This window comes from Podarcis erhardii, assembly GCF_964252035.2.
Source record: "Podarcis erhardii genome assembly, chromosome: 11".
NCBI classification, from domain to species: Eukaryota; Metazoa; Chordata; class Lepidosauria; order Squamata; family Lacertidae; genus Podarcis; species Podarcis erhardii.
In genome coordinates this window covers 39,394,793-39,417,979 of record NC_138501.1, presented here as the reverse complement: position 1 = coordinate 39,417,979, position 23,187 = coordinate 39,394,793, and the positions used below count along the sequence as shown (strand labels likewise).

General features: G+C 39.8%; 2 protein-coding genes across 9 annotated transcripts; one reads left to right on the top strand and one right to left on the bottom strand.

Moving 5' to 3' along the window:
* The first annotated feature begins 1,518 nt into the window (after nt 1–1,518).
* CCDC152 (coiled-coil domain containing 152) lies at nt 1,519–16,471 on the top strand. Of its 8 annotated transcripts, none has more exons than XM_081881692.1 (9): nt 1,519–1,655; nt 4,313–4,408; nt 5,069–5,174; nt 10,712–10,780; nt 11,586–11,650; nt 13,459–13,561; nt 13,948–14,075; nt 15,285–15,371; nt 16,236–16,471. In XM_081881692.1, exons 2-9 carry the CDS (start codon nt 4,346–4,348, stop codon nt 16,347–16,349), a joined length of 735 nt encoding a protein of 244 aa, XP_081737818.1. In that variant the 5' UTR covers nt 1,519–1,655; nt 4,313–4,345; the 3' UTR covers nt 16,350–16,471. The 8 variants fall into 8 exon arrangements, with proteins under 8 accessions (XP_081737818.1, XP_081737816.1, XP_081737815.1 ...); XM_081881690.1 differs by having other exon boundaries at nt 1,584–1,719; XM_081881689.1 differs by lacking the exon at nt 1,519–1,655 and adding an exon at nt 1,706–1,843.
* Nucleotides 16,420–22,856, bottom strand: SELENOP (selenoprotein P). Its single transcript, XM_081881675.1, has 5 exons — nt 22,703–22,856; nt 21,572–21,781; nt 19,984–20,196; nt 19,128–19,245; nt 16,420–18,314 (listed from the first exon to the last, which is right to left on the bottom strand). The coding sequence occupies exons 2-5, from the start codon at nt 21,772–21,774 to the stop codon at nt 18,051–18,053; spliced, it is 798 nt and encodes a 265-aa protein (XP_081737801.1). The 5' UTR covers nt 21,775–21,781; nt 22,703–22,856; the 3' UTR covers nt 16,420–18,050.
* Between the last annotated feature and the right edge of the window lie 331 nt (nt 22,857–23,187).

Below are 23,187 nucleotides of genomic sequence, written 5' to 3'. Positions count from 1 at the left end.
TTGTGTCTGCATGTAAATCACCATATACAAATTGGATTGCATTTCGGGGGGAGATGCAAAATTTCTTTGGGGACAATGTCTAATTGGCCACCCCAAATCTAGAAGACTTATCACACAGGCTTCCCCATCTATGAGGGTCATCTGAGCCTCCCTATGGTCAGTGATCTTTTGTACGAGAAGAGGGTGGTTAAACGTTCCTTTAATTTTATATGTGATATAGTAGTTTGTGTTAGGATATTTCCGTTCCACCTTAAAAGGGAGCAGGATGTTTGTGTCACAGCCTGCGTATTTCCTGTTCACAGGTTGTTTCTGTTGTGTCTATGCTTTCGTTTTCTCTCTGTGCCTGAACACGCAAGCAGGCAGGCATGTTTTTTCTTTGTTCTGACCAACGCTGAATAAACTTCTAAATAATGCTCTCCTGCGTGCATCTTTCGCTGTACGAATTCTGCTGATAGAGCGTGCATCAGCTCTGGAATGTGGCAAGCTATTTTCTGGAGCTCGTGTCGCTAATTGCTGATACTGTATCTACCGGAGATCGATGGATCGTCCGGTGGCGACGTGGGGGCCATGATGGGCTTTATCTCCCTGGCAGTATCCCAACAGTTTGATGGTGTGCTCTAAACAGCATCCTGGAAGCCTTCCCACTGCTGGACTTAACTCCCAATTACTTGGCCTGCCATTTTGCAGGGTCATTGGCTAACAGTTTCTGACAACAAAGGCCAAAATAAAGTTATGTCCACAACACAAGCAGAATAACAAATGTGTTTGCTTTTTTCTTTTGCTTTTTTGTCCCTAGAATCTCTGGCTAGCAACAATTAAGCTGGTTCCCTGCAATTTGTTCAATTAAGCAACCTTGAAAGATGCCATTTAGCATTTGCAAACATTAGAATATGCAGTCACTTGCAAGCAGGTGTTCTAATGAGCATAATTAGTGTTCCCTGAGCTTAGAAAACAAACTGTTGGGGTTGTGGAGTTTGCCGCTTGTGAACATGCATATACAGACTCAATTATAAAATGACATTATTGACCGTTTTAGAAAACAAGGCTTCCGTTCCCAGTAAGGAAGCCACTTGCAAAGGAACAGCAAGTGGTGCCACACAAGATTAGTTTCTCTTGCTTAACAGCTGTTCAGAGGGAGGATCCAATCTTTTGCAGTGCCAGTGCACCCCTCGACCTTTTCAAAACCTTACTTTAAGGGTTTCCTTTCAAATGCAGCTTTGATAAATCACTTTCTCCAAGGAGAAGTGCTAGCTTCCAAACACGTGCGCAAGGTACTGCTTTCCATTCTAGAAATATGTGTGAAAATTAACAACGTTATTAATTTTATCCAAACTAGTACTGTCTTAAAAACAAGATCTATGCAAAGAAATGGGTTCTGAATAACAACAACAAAAATCTATCATGGGAACTGGGTGCTGGGAACTATAGCTCTATGAGGGACAAACTACAGTTCCCAGAATTCTTAGGAACAGTATGTGCTTTAAATGTATGGTGCGCAGGCAGCTCTCTTCTAGAAAAGTTTCTTTCGGGCGCAGCTCAAAACCCGGGCGGGGGGTGTCCATATTCCTTTCCCAACCACTTGGAATGTGTGGATGAACCTATTATCAGGCTAGCACAGGGGAAACGCCCCTCTCGTTCTATTTAAGCCATGAGTGGTATGCTCCACCCGTTGGTTCCTGAGGCAGAGATTTTTCCCGCCTTTTCTGGGCAGCAAGCTATGTGGGTTTTCTGTTGAGAGGCAAGCAACTGTCACTCTGAGGGAAACGTTCTCAGAAGCAGTTTTGTGGGAATTCTCTTTGTAAAGGGGAACCTGTCTCAGAAAAAATAATAATAATAAATATAGGTAGCGGCTTAGTTTTGCCCTAGTTTTCGAGCCAACTCTGCTTCCTATTTCCGACAAGTCACTTCAGGATGCCGAAGTTCCTCATGGCCCAAACACCAACCTCCCCTCAAACTTGTGTCTCTGAGTCCTCAGTCAATGCATTTCCTCCCTGTTCCCTATACAATTTGTCACTCAATACTAACACATTCACTGACTCCGAAATGTATTCTGAATGTGTGTATCCTTTTGAATATTGCCAGCTGAGCAGGAAAACACCAGGCCAGCATGCTTTTCTGCCTTTTAAGATACTTTCAATATATAGAAATAAGGTGGTGGTAAAGCATCCATTTCTTCCTTTCTTTTTTATGTAGCTACTACCTTTCCTCAAAAAAAACCAACAACTCAAGTTCTTACATGGTTCTTACCTCACAATTTTGTGAGGTAGGTTAAGAAAATAGGGATTAGGCTAAGGTCACCCAGTGAACTTTCTGGCTGACTATGGCTAAACATGATCACCAGCTCATTGCCACAAGCAAGTCCAAACAACCTGCTTCTAAAAGAACCAGTTCAAAATTTGTCAGCCTCACTCACAATGCATGATGGTCCTTTCTCATAAAAATAATGCATCCATCTTATTGTTCCTTGGTTAAACTGAGCCATGCTTTTAGTGGGAGGATGAACTGGCATTCCTAGTGATTGACCAGTGAGGAATGTTTTGCTTATTTGGTTTAGGATTTTGAGTAACCTTGCTGTTGCTCTGGAGGGATAGTTCGTTCCAGAAAGAAATGCCTTACGCATCTAGACAAAAATTTCAAGAAGAAAATCTACAAATGCTAGCAATCAGCCTGGCAGGGAATATCTTTGGCTTCCCTTGGGGCAGCTTTGGCTGGTGTTGAAGTGTTTGCTGCCGCCATGAAGATAACAAGGCATTTAAGTGAGACGAGAATTACAGGGTGTTTTGTAAACTGCAATGCCATGTAGAAAAATATAATAGTGAATAACAAGATTCTGCAAAAGAAACACAGTTTGCTGGTTCCCGTAAAAACTAATACACTTGTTGCGGTGTATAAAGCTTATTTGTGGCCATGAAAGCTGGATGCTACTATAGATTATAGCACTTTATACTTTTCATACTCCAGAAAACCCTGCTGTCGTGACTGGCCCAAGGCCTTTTTATTACCTGAGGTGAACTACAAAATGGCACACACACACACACACACACACACACCTTGCCAGGCAAGAAGCAGGGAGTGGAGATCTGCATCCAGAAAAGGGGCAGGGAATCAAATCAACCTTACCCTGTGGTTGAACTGGGAATCAATGGTCATTGTGGGGGGGGGCGCTCTGAATCACACTGGGCTTAGCAGAGTTTAGGGACCCCGGAAGGCAGCCCCCACCATTTTACAGGGTCACCATGTTATAAAGGGGCTATTAAGTACTTCTGGCCTCTCTGAGCATAATTTATAAGGTGCAGGAAAATGTTAATAAGTAAACACATTTCCCGGAGTTGGGGAATCAACTTCTGCGGCATCCTAACAACCTCACTCAGAGATAAACTTGAGGAGCTGTTTGTTCCCTTCCCTCCGTTCTTCCTGATAGATAGTTCTTCCTGATGTTTGGTTGGAATCTCCTTTCTTGTAACCTGAAGCCACTGGTTTGAGTCCTACCCTCCAGAGTAGGAGAAAACAAGCTTGCTCTATCTTCCATGTGACAGCTCTTTAGATATTGGAAGAGGGCTATCATATCTTCTCTCAAATCATCATGAAGCAATCACTTATTTTTTAACTAGGGCACATCGTTATTTTTGTATTAATGGAGTGGAGAATCTTCTTCATTGTGGAGGCTGAACTCACATCTAGGCAACTTTCAGAGGGCCACATGTCAGTCATGAGCTGGTTAAGAGGGCAGAACATTTAATATAAATTTTCCCTTTGTACAGGCTAGTTTCCGTGCACTCAAACACCCCTCTCTAGCCTCTAGCCAGGCAAGCAAGAAGCATTATCAGAGTTCAGGCAAAAGCACTTAAGCAGCTTGTAAAGAAGGGCCAGTGAAGAGTTGGGCTAGGGAGAGTTCCAAGGGCCAAACAGAGAAGCCTGAATAGCCCCATTTGCCCCCCGAACCTGAGATTCCCGATCTCTGTTGTATGAAACGGTTGATATAAAATAGTGTGATTTGTCAAGGGAGGGAACGTAGCTCAGTAGTACATCTGCTTTGCATGCAGAAGCCCCGGGTTCAATTTCCCAGACCTCTCCAGGCAGAGCTGTCAATGTCCCTCCCTAGTCAGTAAACTAGTCAGTAAACATTACTGAGATAGGTGGACCAATGGTCTGACTTGATCTAAGACAGCTTCCTATGTTCTTGTGCCATCCAGTGAGTTCATAGCTGGGAAGGGCTTACAATGGAGCAAATGCAATCCAGTAAATGTTTGCTCAGAAGTTTTTGCTATCTGTTGTTGTTTTCTTCTCTTTAAATACACTGTATATTACACAGGAGACAGCTGGGCAATTGTGCAGCTAAGCAGTCATGAAGAAAATCAGTGTCGTGAATCTTGATGCACTTTTAGAGGGCTTTTTAAATATAGAAAAGGTAAGAAGAGTATAGATCCTTTAATTGTTATGCCAATGTGTACACACACACACACACACACAGAGTGCTTTTTTTCTGGGGGAACGCAGGGGTACGCATACCCCTAAACATTTTATGAATCTTTGTACTTTTGTCCATTTACGATATTTATTTTTCCTGATTTGAACTATAAAATGGTGATTTTCTTGAGTCAAAATGAGAGTATCCCTAAACATTTTTTTAGAAAAAAGCACTGTATATGTGTGTGTGTTTAATTGCTTTATATATGCAGTTGTTATACACACACACCACACCACACATATACATATACATATTGTGAATCGCTTTAGGGTGCCTCATGGGAAGTGATTTATAAATGAAATAAATAAATAAAACAATAAATAATTGCAAAATGAAAAACAGCTTAAAAAAAGAGTAAAGTACAAAAGTCAGCAGATGAATTCAGACATCACCCAAAACACAGCTGTATGTCCTCTATGAAACCTTTCCATAATTGCTCTGTGGTTAACTTTTTGTGGTTAATGCTCTCAGGTCTCTAATTAATTGTTGCCTAAACAGCACATGGCTAGACTTTATTGCCCAGGCCTTAGAGCGACCGTAAAGATGGGAAGGTAATGTTAAACAATTTGTTAAATTTTGAATTCTCATCTTTTCTTACAGAAAATATCAGGGCTTCATGGAAAAAATAATATTCTTAGTCTTCAGTTAGATGAAACAAACAAGTTACTGACAGCAAGCCAAATGAAGGAAGAATCAGCTAAAGAAGGTAAGCATTCCTTGGCACTGTTTTTATAACCACAGATTTGATGAGGTGGACTTGTGCCCATTAAAGTTTATTGCATAATAAATTTGTTAGCCTCCACATTGCTGTATTAAGCTGTATTAACTGTATTAAGATAACCAAGCTCTCCAGAACACATCATCGGGTTAGACAGTAAAGAAAGGGGGTAGGCAGAAGATGTGGCTGATGATAATGCCGTGAGTCTGCATCTGGAGAACACAGCATAACCTCCAACATTTCTCCAATGAAAATAGGGACGTCCCATTCCATAATGCTCATTTTACTATTTATACCCCACACATCTTACTTGATTCCCCCAGGCACTCTGGGAGCTTCCAACATATATAAAAACATAATAAAACATTAAACATTAAAAAAAAAACCTTCCCTATACAAGATTGCCTTCAGATGGCTCAGGTGTTGGATAATTCTATACCCTCCAATATTTCTCCAATGAAAATAGGGACATCCTAAGGAAAAGTGGGACATTCCGGGATCAAATCAGAAACCAGGATGGCTTATCTAAATCAGGGAGGTCCCTGGAAAATGCGGACACCTGGAGGGTCTGAGGCAGCTGGCACTCAAATGAGACTCTTTAAAGTGCTGTGCAGGTATCATGTTGGTATCTGCAACAGGTTGTATGCTAGGAAGAAAAATAGGTCGGAGCGAAACAATACAAACTTAAAGCTTTTGCAGATGACCTAGTTTTGACCCTGCAGGAGCCAGAATCTAGTACGAAAAGAGTATTACAATTGATACAGGACTTTGGTCGGGTGGCGGGATTTAAATTAAACAAACAGAAAACCAAAGTGTTGGGAAAAAACTTGACAGATATAGAGTCAGAACGGTTTCAGAGAGAAACAGAATTAACTATGGTTAAAAAGGTAAAGTACCTAGGGGTAAACATAACAGCAAAAAACCTGAGTCTATTCAAGGATAACTATGAAAAATGTTGGTCTGAAATTAAGAGAGACTTGGATAGTTGGACAAAATTGAAGCTTTCTTTGTTAGGCCGAATTGCTGCTATTAAGATGAATGTATTGCCAAAAATGCTGTTTTTGTTTCAAACATTACAGATTGTGGACAAAACGGAGTGCTTCCGGAAGTGGCAGAAAGATATATCTAGATTTGTCTGGCAGGGCAAAAAGCCCAGAATTAAGTTTAAGATATTAACAGATGCGAAAGAAAGAGGGGGCTTTGCCCTGCCAGACTTAAAGTTGTACTATGAAGCCGCAGCTTTTTGCTGGCTAAAAGACTGGCTACTTCTCGAAGACACTGACGTGTTGGATCTGGAAGGTTTTAACAATGCTTTTGGTTGGCATGCATATTTATGGTATGACAAAGTTAAGATCAATAAGGCCTTTAAGAACCATATTGTCAGGAAAGCAGTGTTTAATGTCTGGACAAAATATAAAGACTTATTGGAAAATAAAACTCCAAGGTGGCTTTCACCTCTGGAAGCCAAGGCCCGAAAAAGACCCAATATGGAGGCCAAATGGCCAAAATATTGGGAAATATTAGAAAAAGATGGAGACAATTGGAAATTGCAGAGTTTGGAGAAAATGAAGGATAAGGTGCGAGACTGGTTACATTATGCTCAGATTAAAGAAGTTTTTAAAAATGACAAAAAGTTAGGGTTCCAGGTGGAGAAATCGAAGTTAGAAACAGAATTGTTAGAACCAAAGACCAAGGTATTATCTAGAATGTATAACTTGCTGCTAAAGTGGAATACACAAGACGAAATGGTTAAATCGGCTATGATAAAATGGGCACAGGACATTGGGCATAACATTATGTTTGAGGACTGGGAAAGGTTGTGGACCACTGGGCTGAACTTCACCGCATGTAATGCTCTGAAGGAAAATGTTATGAAAATGATATATAGATGGTACATGACCCCAGTTAAACTTGCCAAAATATACCATTCGTCTGATAATAAATGTTGGAAATGTAAAGAAAATGAAGGAACATTCTTTCACCTCTGGTGGACATGCCCTAAGGTGAAGGTCTTCTGGGAAATGATATATAATGAGCTGAAAAAGGTATTTAAGTATACCTTCACAAAGAAACCAGAGGCCTTTCTTCTGGGCATTGTCGGCCAGAAGGTGTTAAAGAAGGATCGAACATTTTTCATGTATGCAACAACGGCAGCAAGGATTCTCATCGCAAAAAACTGGAAAACTCAAGATCTACCCACACTGGAAGAGTGGCAGATGCAGCTGATGGACTATATGCAACTGGCCGAGATGACCGGCAGAATCCGTGATCTGGGAGAAGAGAAGTTGGAGGAGGACTGGGAGAAATTCAAGATGTATTTACAAAAACATTGTAATTTGGTTGAATGTTAAGAAGGATGCTAGATTATAAAAAACTGGTCACCACTAAACTAGATTTAAATTTGATGATAAGTGAGACTAAAGAAAATATAAAACTTTTTGGAAGAAGCGCTAGATTATATGTGTGAGTGGACATGAGATTGTAAACAAGTTGATAATTTGTTTGGAAAAAATTTTTTAACGATGTAAATGGGAGCGGGAGACGTGAGGGAGCCCAAAGAAGTGATGAAATTGTTGTGAAAGAAGTAAGATTGTTTATTATGTTTTATATTTAAAAACCTTAATAAATATTTATTAAAAAAAAAAAAAAAAGAAAACTGATTCCACATATCTGGATATATGAAAACTGAGTGCTGTCCAGGTCTATTAGCATACTTAGGTAAAACACTAGGAAGTTTTAATATTAACAAAGGTGAAAATTAATTTATATACTATGGTAGGTAAAAAAAAAGTCTATAGAAGTAAAACTGTAACTTAGTAGTTGTGGAGATGTTTCTTCTAAGAATAAAGCCTCTTTTCTATTGAAAGCAGTTTGTGTAATATATCACAAGAATAATAGGTTGCCTGTCTTTACTGCAAGAATTCATTTCACAATACAAAACGTACTAAAAGTGTGAAGCATTTTAGGCTGAATGCTTAAAATTGATTATATTTTTCTGTGAAGGGCTATGTCTGGATTATAGCTTTTGTAAAATGAATGTTCTTTCGGTGTGTCTGATCTTAGTGATCTGCAAATCTGCAGATGAGCTGAGAAGGACTGTCACGTGGGGGAGGGCATGGAACAATTTACAGCCTATGAGGCATGCTTCAAATGCTACAGCAGACTGGGGGGAAACTGCCTTTAATCATAGATATTTTGACAGGGCAAATGATATATTTGACCAACCATTCCAACTTCTGCTAATACAAAGGCTTTTCTTGCGAAGAAAGGGCATGATATAAAAACACAATGACAGCTTTTGACTTACAGTATTAAGGCCTGGTTTTTTACATTCCTGGTTTAGACAGGGACTAGCAACTCACTGGAGTCCTCCAATTAATAATGTGATGGAAGCAAGCAATGCAGATATTAATGGAATCTTCTCCATAAATTAGGGCTGCTGTAGGTCTGAGGAGTCCCTAGGTAATAAGCTCCATATTTCAAAAAGCTCTGTCCATTATACACTTGATCCCCCAGCTTTGCCCATGAGTCTCCAAATTCTGCCTTGGCTTTGCCTGCCCTTGTTCCAGGGCTAGCTAGCATTTTAAACAATATTAAAAGTTTGCAATAGGATATTAACATAAGATAGGTATCTGATTATGGAACAGTGCTTCCTGACTTGGTTGCACTACATTTGATGCATTCCAGATTTAAGACCAATATATGTGCCTTATTTTGCAATATGGTATTGTGAATTGGCATGCTATGCTGACATGTTTTCCTTTGACTTTATTGTTTTTGCTACTTGTATTGTTATGGAAAAAATAAAAAACCAATAAAGGCAAAGGACCCCTGACAGTTAAGTCCAGTCACGAATAACTCTGGGGTTGCGGTGCTCATCTCACTTTACTGGCCGAGGGAGCCAATGTTTTTCCGGGTCATGTGGCCAGCATGACTAAGCCGCTTCTGGCGAAACCAGAACAGCGCACGGAAATGCCGTTTACCTTCCCACTGAAGCAGTACCTATTTATCTACTTGCACTTTGACGTGCTTTCGAACTGCTAGGTTGGCAGGAGCTGGGACCAAGCAGACATTAGCAAGATGACTTTGATGGTGAAAAGTGCTGGATAGTCTTCCTAAAGTAATGCTATCACATGATTTATTTATCTTTTTAAAAATCAACTAAAATTTATTATCCATTAAGTCTCTGTGTTAATAAAACAATAGCAATGAAGGCCGAATGTTTTAAATGTAATGCATGTGTGCACTACATCAGCCATAATTGTGGGGGCCGGGCACCCACAAAGTCAATGAGAAAAGCCAGCAGGTGGAGGGGTTCTGGGATGCTGAGGCGGGGTCTCTCTGTCTGTCTCTGTGTCTGAGTCCCTCCTCCTGGAAAAGGGTGCCTCGCTGGCTGCGGAGAGGAGGAGGAAGAGGAGCCGCTGCCACCAGCTACTGCAATGCGGACATGTAATGTCACACGCACATGTCTGCACATAGTGCGTGTGACATCACACGCACTACGCTCAGGATGTGACACATCTGCATTGCGGAGGCAAGCACCCACAATCCTGAAGGGCAGTTGGCACCCCTGCAATGGGGTGCTCTTTTTTAAAATAAAAAAGTCAAAACAAGGAATCAATATCAGTTAATAATCTCCAAGGTGTGTTTTTCCAATATGTTCCATCTGGGAGATGGTTTGGAAATTAGAACAGGTGCAAAGGCATTGGCTGTTCTCATCTAGACAATTTTGCAGGGGGTGGGATTAGGAAGAGCAAGGCCACTGGAGCTTTTCCTATGAGGTACAGAAAAGATATCACTTTAATATGAGTTGTCGCATACGTTGTTACGTGGCAAGTAAGGGAAAGGAAAGAGAATGAGTCTATAATGCTACGTGGAGATGTTCCTCTGTACATACATTTCAATATAAAGCAGTGCTTTGTATTTTTATAAGTATAGAAGCCATGAACGATATGGGGATGCCAGAGGTCCATCTTGTGTTCACTTCTTGAAACTGCAAGAAGCCCTATGAAACTTGAGAACACCTCTTTAAATGCAATTATTTTGCTGAAATAGCGGGCAAACTTGTAAAATTTCAATGATGTCTACAAAGAAGATGCATGATTTAGAAAGACAGCATCATGTATATTTTTTCTTCATTACACCAGAACAAGGAAGTATTTATTGCTGATGACTAAGATAACTTTGTGGGTGGCGCTGTGGTCTAAACCACTGAGCCTAGGGCTTGCCGATCGGAAGGTCAGTGGTTTGAATCCCCGCAACGGGGTGAGCTCCTGTTGTTCGGTTCCAGCTCCTGCCCACCTAGCAGTTTGAAAGCATACCAGTACAAGTAGATAAATAGGTACCAAGATGAGCGCCGCAACCCCAGAGTCGTCCACGACTGGACCTAATGGTCAGGGGTACCTTTACCTTTACCTTTACCTTTACCTTAAGATAACTTTGAATGTTATGATGCAGTTTAATAATTATTAAATTTTTGTAGTAATTCAAGTGTACCAATTTCTCTTTTTTTTTCTTTTTAAAAGAATGTGCTACACTCCAAAATGTGATTAAAGGACTCCAACAAAATATAGAAAACCAGTATAATTTGAGAGGTAAAAAAAAGCTAGCTGCAGTGTTGATGTTGTTCTTAATGTACTTAGAGACTGCTCTTGTGTGGACACAGTATTTGGAATAGAGCTTCCAACAAGGGTTGACTACAGTATGCATATACATATGCATCAGCAAAAGTAGTTGTATTTAGGCATCTCTGTTAAACTTCTTCAATACAAGTTGCATACAGCTCAGTCTTGTGTGTCTGGCATAGGATTCTGCTTTGGTTGAAAACCTCTGCTTGTGCGTCATTGGCAGATGTTGCACAAGGTTATTTCCATGTCTTTATCCATTTTTTTGCTGGCATAGTCACCTGGGTGGTTGGGGCGATAATCCAGCACAATGCTGGTGAGTGCATAGGTCTGGAAAATGACAAGGTGTTCATAAAGTTCCTGACTCTCTCACTTCTTACCTCTTTTGCTTACTTGCATAGACATTTATTTAGTTATTCAGTCTGTTAGTTGCTTTATATCAAAGAAAGTTTCAAAGCGACTTAACAAGATAAAGTGCAAACAGGTAAAATCAATAAAAAGCCAAAGAAAAAAGAATATATATATACCATACAAAATTCCTAAAATGATTATCCAACAATAGAATAAGAAGGGGAAGTTATCTTAACTTTTTAAAAGCCCCATACATATACACTCTAGCGAGCATTCAAAATGTCAAGGGCTGTTATTCAGTCCATATACACTTCTTTCTTTCTTTCTTTCTTTCTTTCTTTCTTTCTTTCTTTCTTTCTTTCTTCGTACAGAACCTGTACAAAATTTCTCTTCCAGTCTGACTGTCAATAATTCCCTTACACAGATGAAAGTGAGAGACTGAAGAACACAGCTCATAATTTAGAAGAGAAACTAAAATCCCATGAACAGGTGAGAGCATCTATCTTCAAAACCTTAGGTTTCTTTCTATGGAAGACTGTATGGCGAATCAGCCTACTTTCCAGAGAGGAGTTGTTGTTTGACAATTTCTCATTTTGATTCCCCCCCCCCCCTTATATCGGCATTGTCATCTTCATTGTTATGAACTACTTGACAATAATCAGATTAGAGTGTTGGTTTCAAATACTTGGTCTTAATTTGTTTCTGGCTCATCTTCTGACATCACAAACAAACCCATGTATCTATCCAAAAGAGCAGGGTAGTATATTAATTGCTTCATTTCGCGTGGCATTATACAATCATGGTGGAAGTCACAACCGTTTCAATATGTATAATCCTGCATAGCAACAATAAATTGCAAGTGTGTAATCTCCTTCGTTTTGGAAAGGAAGGACCACAGTCACAGTCACATGGTATGCTTTGAATGCAAACCCAGGTTCATCCCCTATTAAAAGGGCTTGGAAAGGCACCTGACCAAGAAGTCCATCTAGTAGTCTGATGTGGCATATAGCAGTTTTACATTTTATAAGTCTTTTTTCAAGTTTCATTTAAAGTTGTAAGCTGCAAACAAGTTCAGCCAAAGTAATTTTGTTCCACTGACAACTGGAGTAAGGCTGCAATCAGTCAGAAAAGTTGCACAGGCAGTAAAACATGGCTTAGTTACAAAATGGTAGAAGTTCCCAAACGGTTGGTAAAGGAACACAAGAGAGGCTTGTGAAAGCCATGCAGCTGAAGTGGAGCAACCACCTCAGACTTCCTCACACATCAAGTTCACAGGTAGACTGGGTGGTAACAAAGGCTTGGTTACCAATATTCTTCCCAAGGGGAAGTGACATAGCTAAGCCTGGTGGGACAACTTACTTTATGGTATTAACACCTTTGTGCATTAATTATACTTAAGAATGCTGGTTAAATGAGGCTCGTTATCCCATAGATCTTCCCTTGCTGGTGATCTTGCTTGGATAGAGGTGCTGCAACTGATCCAACAGCCTCATTTTCTCAGGCTGTTATGATTCCTTCACTTCTGCAATCTGAAGGCAACTGGTAGTTGGAATCAAGTGTTTTTCCAGCTGAGAGCCCAGAGTAAACTCCTGTTTGACTACTCCTCTTTGACCAGTGGATAGGTCCAGGCAGGTCTTCACCTTGGCATGATATTCCTGGGAGGTACAAGTCCAACCAACAATCTCCCAGCAGCCCTCTAGCCAGTTGATGGATTAACCATAGTGAATGAGACCATAGTGTGCCTTCCTCCTGTTCTGCAATCCCACAGGCACTGGTAGTTGGGCAAGTATAGTTATTTTTCCAGAAGGAGTGGGAAAGCAAACAAGCTTTGTGGTGTGTGAATTGGCCCCATAATCTGGGGGTTAAATTAACTTAAATCCAGTTGTTGCCGCTAAAGTTGTGATCTTATGTGCTCTTAAAGTAAGACTTATTGAGCTAAAAAGGACTGGTTTTTTTAAAGGATTGTCACTGTAAACTAGGTGATGGGAAAGGCTGTGTTATTCCTGTTCTATAAGTGGATTCTCTGGCCTCTGAATGAATTCATTACTTCCGAAGTTATTTCCGAAAGGAGTGTTGGTAGTTCAAATACATGTCAAAAAGAGGATTCAGGGAATTTTGTGGCAACTGAAATCTGTTTAGACAGATCAGTTGCTTATTGTTTTATAATCTCTGCTGCTGGAAAGCTTTATGCTACATTGTATAGTCTCGTGATTTTAATTGTATTGTTATTTTAAACTAACTAGAGAATTTGGCTGTTGGGTGTTTTGTTTTAAAAGATTGCTTAAATCAATTTATAGGAACATAAAAATATGGTTGATAGACTCATGAGAGAAATTGAAAAGAAGGAGGAGGAACACAAGCTTGAACAATGGAAGCTGCACTGTGACATGAATAAAAAATGTAAGCATAAATTGTGTACACTATGTGAGTGATGCTGAGATTTCTCACACTTTAAAGCAAAATATTTGGTACTACACAGTACTTTTTCACTAATGAACAGTAGTCTGGGAATTAACTATGGTAGATAAATTCCAGCTTATCTGGATCCCCTAAAATTGTTGTTTATTAACCAGCATCATCTTTGAAGAATCTGCTCCTCTGAGGGTTTTTTTTAATAATGTTTACAGATTGATTTTTTGTATCTAAAATTAAAAAGTTTCTTATTTATTATCCCAGCTTTTCTTGCAAATGTTTTGAGTAACATTTTCTAACGTACCACTTCTCATCACTTTAAAGCCATTTGATTAAATATAATGAATTTTTACATTATTTTAATTTTGTTTAAGTTGAAGACATGGAGAAAGAGCACAAACTACTAATAGAGAAAAAAGATATGGAGATTTTAGAATTAACAAAACAACTCAGAGCACAAGAAAAAGAAAAACAGGATGAGATAATCAAATTGCAAATAGAGGTACAGTATGCACTAGAAACTCAAGATAGAAGCCAGAAGATAAAAGGTTGGGTCTGTTTTATAAAGAAGTATATGCAAATACAAGTCGTAAGTTGTGAATAGGAAGTATAACTTTTTAGGAAGAGCCTAGCTTGTTTTACTGGATAAATTATAAGAGCCTTATAGCAGGCTCTTATTCTGCCATAACTGAGAATAATTTCCACTGAAATTAATTAGATGTAATCTAAATAGATGAGTTTCAGATTGAGTTATTAGAATTATGTTGCTTATAATTTTTGTTTCCTTGTTATACTTCTGAAAAAGCAGTGGGAGCAAGAAAAATATTTTGAGGTGGTTTGTTTGTTTTTGTTTTTGTTTTGCTCCTAGCAGCACTGAAAATGTACTCATACTTTGAATGTTTTAATATCTACCTTACCCTCTTTTGTCACATGGTTGCAAATTTCCCCACTGCTGCCTATGAATTTAATTATAAACTTCAAAACATGCATGACCCAGCCAATAAATTTATATTACATTTAACAACATAAGAAGTACCCGGCTGGATTAGACCAAAAGTCCAGCATTCTGATCCTACAGGGGCCAACCACATGCCTATGGGATGTCCACAAGCGGGATTGGAGTATAGCAATGCTCTCCCACTCCTGTACCCTAGCAACTGGGGTGCTGAGATGCACCATCTCTGATACGTAGGTAGTACAGCCATCTTGGTTAGTATCCATTACTGGCTTTATCCTCCATGAGTTTAATTCCCTTTAAAGCCATCCAAGTTGGTAGCCTTTACTATTTCTCATGGTAACAACGTCCAGAATTTAACTATGCACTGTGTAATAATCTTCTCAACACCATGCATAATTTTTGCACCTCTCTCTTATCCCTTTGGAAGCCCCCCCACCCCAGTCGAATAGCTCCAAGTAGCCTTTACTCATGCAAGTTTCTCCATTTTGGTCACCCTTTTGTAGCTGCAGTATCCTCCTTGCATTATGGTGAACAAAACTGTAGAGTTTTCCAAACAACCCTCTTAGGTAGATTAGGCCCAAGGGGGTGCTTGGCCCAAGGTAACCCACTGAGCTTCATGGCTAAGTGGAGATTAAACCTGGAGTTCATCCATCCTAGTCCAGTACACCACACTGGCTCAAGAATAGTTAAAGTAGAAATATTTGTATAGGTTTTTCCCCATTATCAACATACTAACATGTGTTTTTGTTTCAGTTCAATGCTGAATTGGTAAAGCTTCAGACCAAAATACCCAAGTCCTATCCAAATCCCACTTCACTGCCTCAAAACATTTACAGAAGGGTATGTTTTCCAGCACTTTCTAATATCTTAAATGTCTGGGTTTCATTAAATACTTGGATGGCGCACAGTATTTCTGACAATGAGATTTGACTTTAAATGTTGTGTCTTGCCCTCATCCCTATATATTAACATCTCTGAAAGTGTAACTCATTGGGCCCAGTTCTCCTATTCCTCTGAGGAGTGCCAACCATTGGGAAAATCCCCTATCTAAAATGGCTTCTCTGTTCATTTTTAAGACTGACCTGATCTATATGCACTCCCCCATTTTTAATGACATGTAAGCACTGTGTACACATGCATCAGGGTGACATTGTCTGCAACTCCCATCCATTTCTGTAACACTGAAAAATATGCAATAATTAATGTACCCTGGTTGTGGTATTTTTAATTTCAGGCTTTGCAGAATTATTAATTATTACCTTATTTATGTACCCCTATGATGTTTTAGTTTATAATTCTGTATTGTGTTTTATCTCTGACTATCGGTCGAATAAAGGAAATTGATTGATTGATTGACTGATAATTATTAAATGAACCTTTTAAAATCCCTTTGGCTGTAGAATAGAAGTGGCAAGATGGGTACAAAAAGAAATGTAGCAACTTTTGAGCATCAGGAGGTGCTTATCAAAGGTCTCGTCCTCATTGTTTGTGCTATGTTTTAGGCAAAAACTATGGAGTTAATTAAGTGCTCTAATTTCCAGTGGGACCACCAAGCTGACTCAGTGCCTGGATGTCATATAATACATACAAACTTTTGAAAAGTATTTGTAGATTTTTTTCAAAAGCAATGACACCTTTGTTTATATACACTATCTTGGAACCAAGTTCTAATGGGAAATAAAGCATTTGCTTTAATCTTTGCAGAAGCTTCAGCATCTTCAAGAAGAGAAGAATAAGGAAATTGAAGTTCTCCGTAATACCATCAGAAACTTGGAACAGAGGCTTGGCAAAGGTGAAGGTGTCCATTTCAAATGTTGACAGTTTTGAGAATTACATGAAAACACAAGTTGTCTGTTTAGGAAGTGTAACTGACAAGAATCACAAGAGGTTAATTGCTTGTTTTGGTTTATTAAAAGTTCTCTTATCCATCATCAACAAAACATGCTTTCCAGTTATATTCCTAACTACTTTCATGCTTAACAAGTGTTCACCATAAAAAAAATTCAAGTTTGTAGGGCAGTGACTTTCCCTATGAAACCATCATGAACTATAGCAAGCACCATCTAAGCAGTTTCTGTGTTGAACATTTTCTTTCATGCCTAAATCCTCCACACACAAACACTCAAAAATTCATTTCAGAAAGACAAGGTGTTAACAATGAGACATACTATTTAGCTAAAGAGAAACATACAAGCTTCATTAATCTGTTATAAAAGTAACCAAAACCAGTACAAGAATGACAAACCAACAGGAACTATGAAATAGATTGTTCAAGACTTAAATCTGATCAACAGGTGTTTTTGACCCTGTTCCATGTTTCTTTCTATCACAGCTTCACCTTGCACCCCAAACAGCTGTGATACTTAGCTTTGGTGAGATTTTCACGAAAACACAAAAAGATTCATGGTCTATTCTAATCTTCTTGCCACAGGATCTTAAATGTGCCTGTCCAAAATCTATTACTAGGGTGTTAGAAATTCTGGCAAATCCCTTTGTTTGGAATATCAGCCATCACACACAAACTTTAAAAGTACATCAACTTCTACAATAAGGTTTGATCATTAAGTGGCTCTAAAGTTTTAGTGGGGGGAAATTCACATTTTTATATATTTACTTGGTTTTCAAAAAAAAAAACCCCCAGAGTTGTTTTTAAGTAGTTAACACATCTTTATTCTCCTCCCCTGTTCTTGGTTGCTATACATCAAACAGAAGCCCCTAGGTTATAGTTTATGCTTCTGTCTTCACAAATGCAAACAGAATGGTAGAAGAGGAAACCAGAAAGATGAGGTAACTAAATGTAGCAAACACTTTAAATGGGCACTGAAAAACAAAAATCTATACCATTATGAGAATTTCCTTGTTGTTTTTTTAAAGGCAAATCAGCTTACCCAAACAACTCAGTACAAAGCCAATTAAGCAATAGCACTCAACTACAGTTGCAAAACATGAAACTCAAGTACTCCGGCTTAATTGGTTCATGGACTAAGCTGCGTAAGTTGCCTTCTTTCAGACATTCACATAACGGTACCAGATGGAAAGCTCACCGATGTAATAGTCACTCAATGTATTTTAACTATCTTTGGCTCTGGCCAATAAGTGCTTCCAATCAACTTGGAAAAATCTGATGATACCAATGCCTGCACTATGAATGAATGCATTCTACATTGAGGACTCTTCCTTAGTGTCTTAAGATGCTTAGTTTGTTTTTCGGGCTCAGTTTTCTGCCCTTTCTACTCACTGTCAGGCATCTGAAGTTGCAAGCTCACCTGCTGCTGCTGCTGGCTGTCAAGCAGCCGTTGGCAGTCGTCACTGGCAAGACTCAATGACATTCTCTGCCAACAGCTGCCCACGTCACCTGCAGGAAGATGGGAGCTCACCACGACAGTGTCAGGAGGCTATGCTATTTAGATCTTCAAACAGCAAGTGCCGACAATGTCAACATCAGTTACCTGTAGTGGGCCTTGTCAGCTCCTGCCAGTTTCAGCTCAACTGCCTCTGGCAAATAGCATTCCCCTTTCGTCAAAGCCTCTTTCTCTGGGGGGGATCCTCCACAGCTGGTTGCTGTGAGGCAGCTTCTACAACATCCTCACTACCTGCCTGACCGCCTCTATTTTGATGGCGCCGGTTGTTATGCCGATGCCCATGTCTACGGTGATGGGGTTTCTGGCCTTGATGGCCAAGGGGAGGTGACTGGTCGTGCTGAGAGGGAGGAGGTTCTGCCTCTTCTGGCTTTTCATCTGGTTTTTTTGAAATGTTCCTGCATATTTCTTCAATCTCTGGTGTCTGGAAGGAAAAAGTGCAGACAACATAAATGCACCGTTTCGGTAGACCGGTATGTGGCTCTTTAAATACATATGCAAAATATTAGCCGATTCTTATATACCTGCTGTGTAAAATTACAACCTTAACATTAATGCACTTATATTGAATGGTGGTAAAGCATTTAACAATTTTCTCCCTCCATAGCAACTTGTGAAATTTCACAATACTACGATCAACACAAAACTCGTTAAGAAAATGCAGGTTTTGGCTCTTTGGTATCATGCGGGAGGCATTAAGAAGATGAGACTTTCTATTTGCATGATGGCTGTAGAGCCAAAGGGTTGTACCCCATGCTAGCCCTAGTATGAGTAGACAAACTGAAGTCAATGGACAGGACTAAATTAGGTTCATGAATTTAAGTGAGTCTACTGTGAGTAGGATTTCATTGGCTACAACCCACTCGTTTTATTTATTTATTCAGTTATCCTGGCTTTCCAATGAGCTTCCAAATGGGTTTCAGGAGGGCTCCCATACTTAGCTCCAGAGAAGGAGCCACAAAGTGCTTTCCGGTACAAAGTTTGTCAAGACGTGCCTGCACAATGGTTCAGCAGTAGGGAATATGTAAGTTAGAATCCAGCGGTGTGGGAGTACTTCAGCTGTATGCATTATAGCAGGTTCCCACCACAAATTAAGCCCATAGCAGCCAAGGACCTTTCAATTTTCAAAAATCACATTCAGAATATAAGCTAAAACATGCTTGATTAGGTTTCTGTTTATTCAATTAAATGCACACACAATGGGAAAAGAATATTGTAAAAAAAAAAAAAAAAGTACCAGATAAGAGCAGTTTCCACACTTGGATTCACAGTATGTGATCTGAATGGCTTCTTCCACATACGGAAAACTCAGAAAAGAGTAAGGCAAACCAAGATGATACACTAGACGACCACACCTAGAAAGAAAGTTACCTGGGTTTTAATATCAATGTGAAATAAATTCATGGGGTGGTACTGTATTCAACTATTAGTCATATTCATTAATTTCAATGCATCTACTTGGAATAAAACTTAAGTTTATTACCGCCCATTACGTGGAGCTTTTTGGAAATGAGAAATGAATTTCTGTTGTGCTAGATGTCCTGTGTTCTGTTACAATCCATAAAAAATCTACTGCAAGCATTTCACAGCTGCCTTAGTCCTATATAGCTAGGTTGCAGGGGTGGAAATGGCATTTGCACGGGCTCTTACAACAGCAAATCGTGACACTTTTTCTCCCTGTGAGCATGTTTCTGCTCCCTCCAGGCACCCTCTTACTTCTCAAGCCTCTTTTAAGAGTACAGGGAGCTCTCTGCCAAGAAAAACCTTCAAGAGCAGCAATGTTTGTCCCGAGGCAATAAACCCATGTCTGGGTTGCAGATGGGGACTCACATAAATGAATGTGCTTCCTTATTTTCAAAAGCAATACACATACCTATATATTAAAAAGGGACAGCTAAGCTACTAGAACTCTTCTGCCTAACATACAGCTATCTATGTGCCTGTTGGTTACAACCTAGTATCCTATTTATGGTGGAAATAAAGTTGATATGGATGGGAAGCAGGGCTTCTCAGCCCTATTCTCCTCAGTGCTATGGAAAACCTTGCCCAATGAGGTTCATTTAGATCTCTTAGCTTTTCCTTTATATACAGACCTGTCATAGATGAGGAAGTCATCCTTCTTTCCACTTAGTGTAGTCCAGACATCAGGTTGTTTTGCATCCTGCTGGTATACAGGAATGTGCTCCGAAACCTTCTCTCTTAGATGGTTATACTTCAGTTGGGAATGGTGTCCTTGGTGATTGATCACAATAAATGAAACATTTACCAAGCCATCACTTTCAAGCTTCAGTTGCAGATCTTCCAATCTAATAGGAGACACACAGAGAGAAAAATGAATATTTTAAGTGCACTATCCTCCTTCAGGACAGTTTATATTGTTTGTTAAGATGAAATGGTGGCTTCTCAGAATCTATAAACTTCCACTGTTATTACTGGATTTATTTGTCTCTGGACAACTTATAAAACAAGTGATCAGCATGCAACAACATAACTGTAAATTATTAGTCGTGTCTGCTATCTTCTAGCCTTTTATGGATACTTCAAATTACCACATACCGTATGTGGCTCTGGAGGGATTTGCAATGGAGTTTGCTTGCTTGTTGTGATTAGAAAACAGAACATTTGGCCAAGTGGTATTAATAATATTATTGCATGTGAAGATTTTAATGCCATATGGGACAAACGTGGTTCTTGCCTACTCAAATAATTTAGGATTTTAAAATATATCCTTGGCAAATCGCTTTACTGTTTAATTCGTTGTGTTAAAAGTAAAAACAAAAGCAATTGCCATTCTAAAAGCTTTTTCATATGTCTGCCAAAAAAGCCTTTGATCCATCCCCTACTCAAAAAGCACTGTACTAATGCTTGGAAATTAGTGCAATATGCTGCTTTTTTAAAAGTGGAGATAATGTGGAAATGGATCAGTCATTTTCCTCCTCCTTTCTGTAACTGTCACAGAAGCTGCAAATTGTATGCCCTTGGAGGACAATAAACTGGAAAAGCAGAAGTTAATTTGGCAACTCAGGTTTTCCCTGCTCACTACAGCCTGAACAATCTGGGTCTCTTTTGCAAGGCATCAGCAGTTCTGTCTCCCACCGCCCCCTCATACAGTATAAGGCTTTGGAGGTCATTCACCCCAATCTGAAGAATGCAGGGCACTGTGGACTTTCACACTGCTAATATCTGAACAGCTGTATTTTATTTACTAAAGAAACAATACATATGAGAAGTGGAATGGTTTGATGTCCCCCTGAAGGGGAGTTTATAATGGGACAGTGCAAGAGAACTATGAAGTCATGAAAGCACTAATGACCTCTACTATATAATCCCTATGAAACATGTGGTGCTCTGTTGCTTGGGCACTTTCTGGTTTGCTTTTGTTTCATCCAAGCTCTGGATGAAATCCAAAAGCGAAGAATGAAGCTTATAGGAGGAGTTTTGTTATTACAAACAGCAGTACAGAATCCAAGCAGTGAAGCCAGAAATTTCAGTTTGCGAGCCAAAAATAACTTTTATAACAGAAACACTTTTGGGAGTCATGGAAAAGTAGAGACACCATAAATCTGAAAGAAAATAAGGAGAAAATCCCACCCCTGTCCTGTATAAACATGCCTCTTATTTTTGACAACAAGATCTGATCTCCCCCACAAAAATCCAGATGCAAACACAGGCTGTCCTTACCTAGAAGCCTGCAACAGGCACAAGAATCAGCTGGCCTGAAGAAGGGCTACCACCGTGACGGTACCCCTGGAATCCAGCATAGGATCTTCTTCCCCGATTCGCCATTCTGGAGCCTCTCTGCAACGGCTGCTGGTACCCTGGCTCTCCGTCCCTCCTCCTGGGAGGAGACAGAGAGCCAGGGCAAGTCCCAGGCCAACCCACATGGCAGGACTTTGGCAGAAAAGAAAAGAAAACAAGTTGAATGCTCCACCCACAACCCCACCGATCACAGAACATGCCTCCTGCCCCTGGCTCTTCCAGAGCAGCAGAATAAACAGACTCCCAATAAATCTGTCCCACTTCTTGTTTTTAAGGATTCCAACCCCACCCCTCGCCTTTCCCTTTCTTTGGGAACCACTGCAGTTATAGCACACAGCTGTTTAAGTTTACTATATTCAATTTAATTAAGACAAATGTCAAAATTCAAAGTGTGCAATCATTCCCCGTTTGTATTTATTTCAAAGATACAACTAACTTTTACTCTGGTCTATTAAATCCAGTGGGTGTGGTCTAAGTTAGCTGTCACCATTAGTTTTAATGGGTCTACTCTGAGTAAAAGCCAGTTGATGTCAACCCCCACTAAAACTACAGTGTGTTTGGAAACAACGGGACTCGCACAACAGCCTGATCCTATGCATATTTACTTGTGAGTAAGGCTGCACGAGAGGGGATGCCCATTGCGTAGACTTCTTAAACTGCAATCCTGTAAACACTTTCATGGGAGCAAAGTGGACTCGACTGTGCTTACTTCTGAGTAACCATGCATAGGATTGCACTGTTAATGTCAAGCTTTAACTGATTTTCCCCTTTTCCCCCTCTGTTCCGGCAGCTCTGAACCCGATACATTCTGGAAGAATATATATATACTGTATTCTTTTCCAAAAACCCCTTTATGGAAACAAATAACCAAAGCCTGACAACTCAGCCTCTCAGGAGGCAAACTTGGGGGAATCACACTTTGTAGACTAAAGTATCGCTTTGCGCGCGCAAATATATATATAAAACCGATTCCCGATTCAACACACAAAAAGACAAAAAACGACTTTTGCAGAAATCGGGAAAGCGAATTTGACAAGGAAACAACAGACTTACCCGGGCCCCACCCTTCGCTTGGCTGCTCCTCGACTTCGCTTGTGCTCTCTCCAGCTACACCATGCAAGGAAAACAAATCTAGCTATCTAGTTAGCAGCTGCAGTTCTCTAATATTTATACTCCGCCTGTTTATCACTTGCATGCGCGGTTCAAAGTTCAGGGGACTCTTGCAATGTCCTTGCAAGCTCCCTGGAGCGAAACCAAGCCAAACGTTTGTTTTCGTTAACTAACTGGAAGTAACAAGAGCTTTTCCTGCCGTCCTGGGGAAAAGATATGTGCAGGAAAAGTGGCTTTTTTGGGTGGTGCAATGTCTAAACTCCCCCCAGTAACTCCGAGCTAGTGGTAGAGTCAAAACGTGTGTGGGGAGGACATTAATTCCAAAAAACTTATTACTTGTTTTTAAGGAAAGGAGTATCTGCTGAGCCCGCAAGTTTCTTTTCTTTTTTTATATATATAATGTTTTATTAATTTCCACAAAAAGAATA

What these genes read in the sequence shown, in the direction of transcription:
- CCDC152 (XM_081881692.1), top strand. Translation starts at nt 4,346, where the DNA reads ATGAAGAAAATCAGTGTCGTGAATCTTGATGCACTTTTAGAGGGCTTT. An exon ending in GCTTTTTAAATATAGAAAAG is followed by an intron (nt 4,409 to 5,068) that starts GTAAGAAGAGTA and finishes CTTTTCTTACAG; the next exon opens with AAAATATCAGGGCTTCATGG. An exon ending in TAATCAAATTGCAAATAGAG is followed by an intron (nt 14,076 to 15,284) that starts GTACAGTATGCA and finishes TTTTTGTTTCAG; the next exon opens with TTCAATGCTGAATTGGTAAA.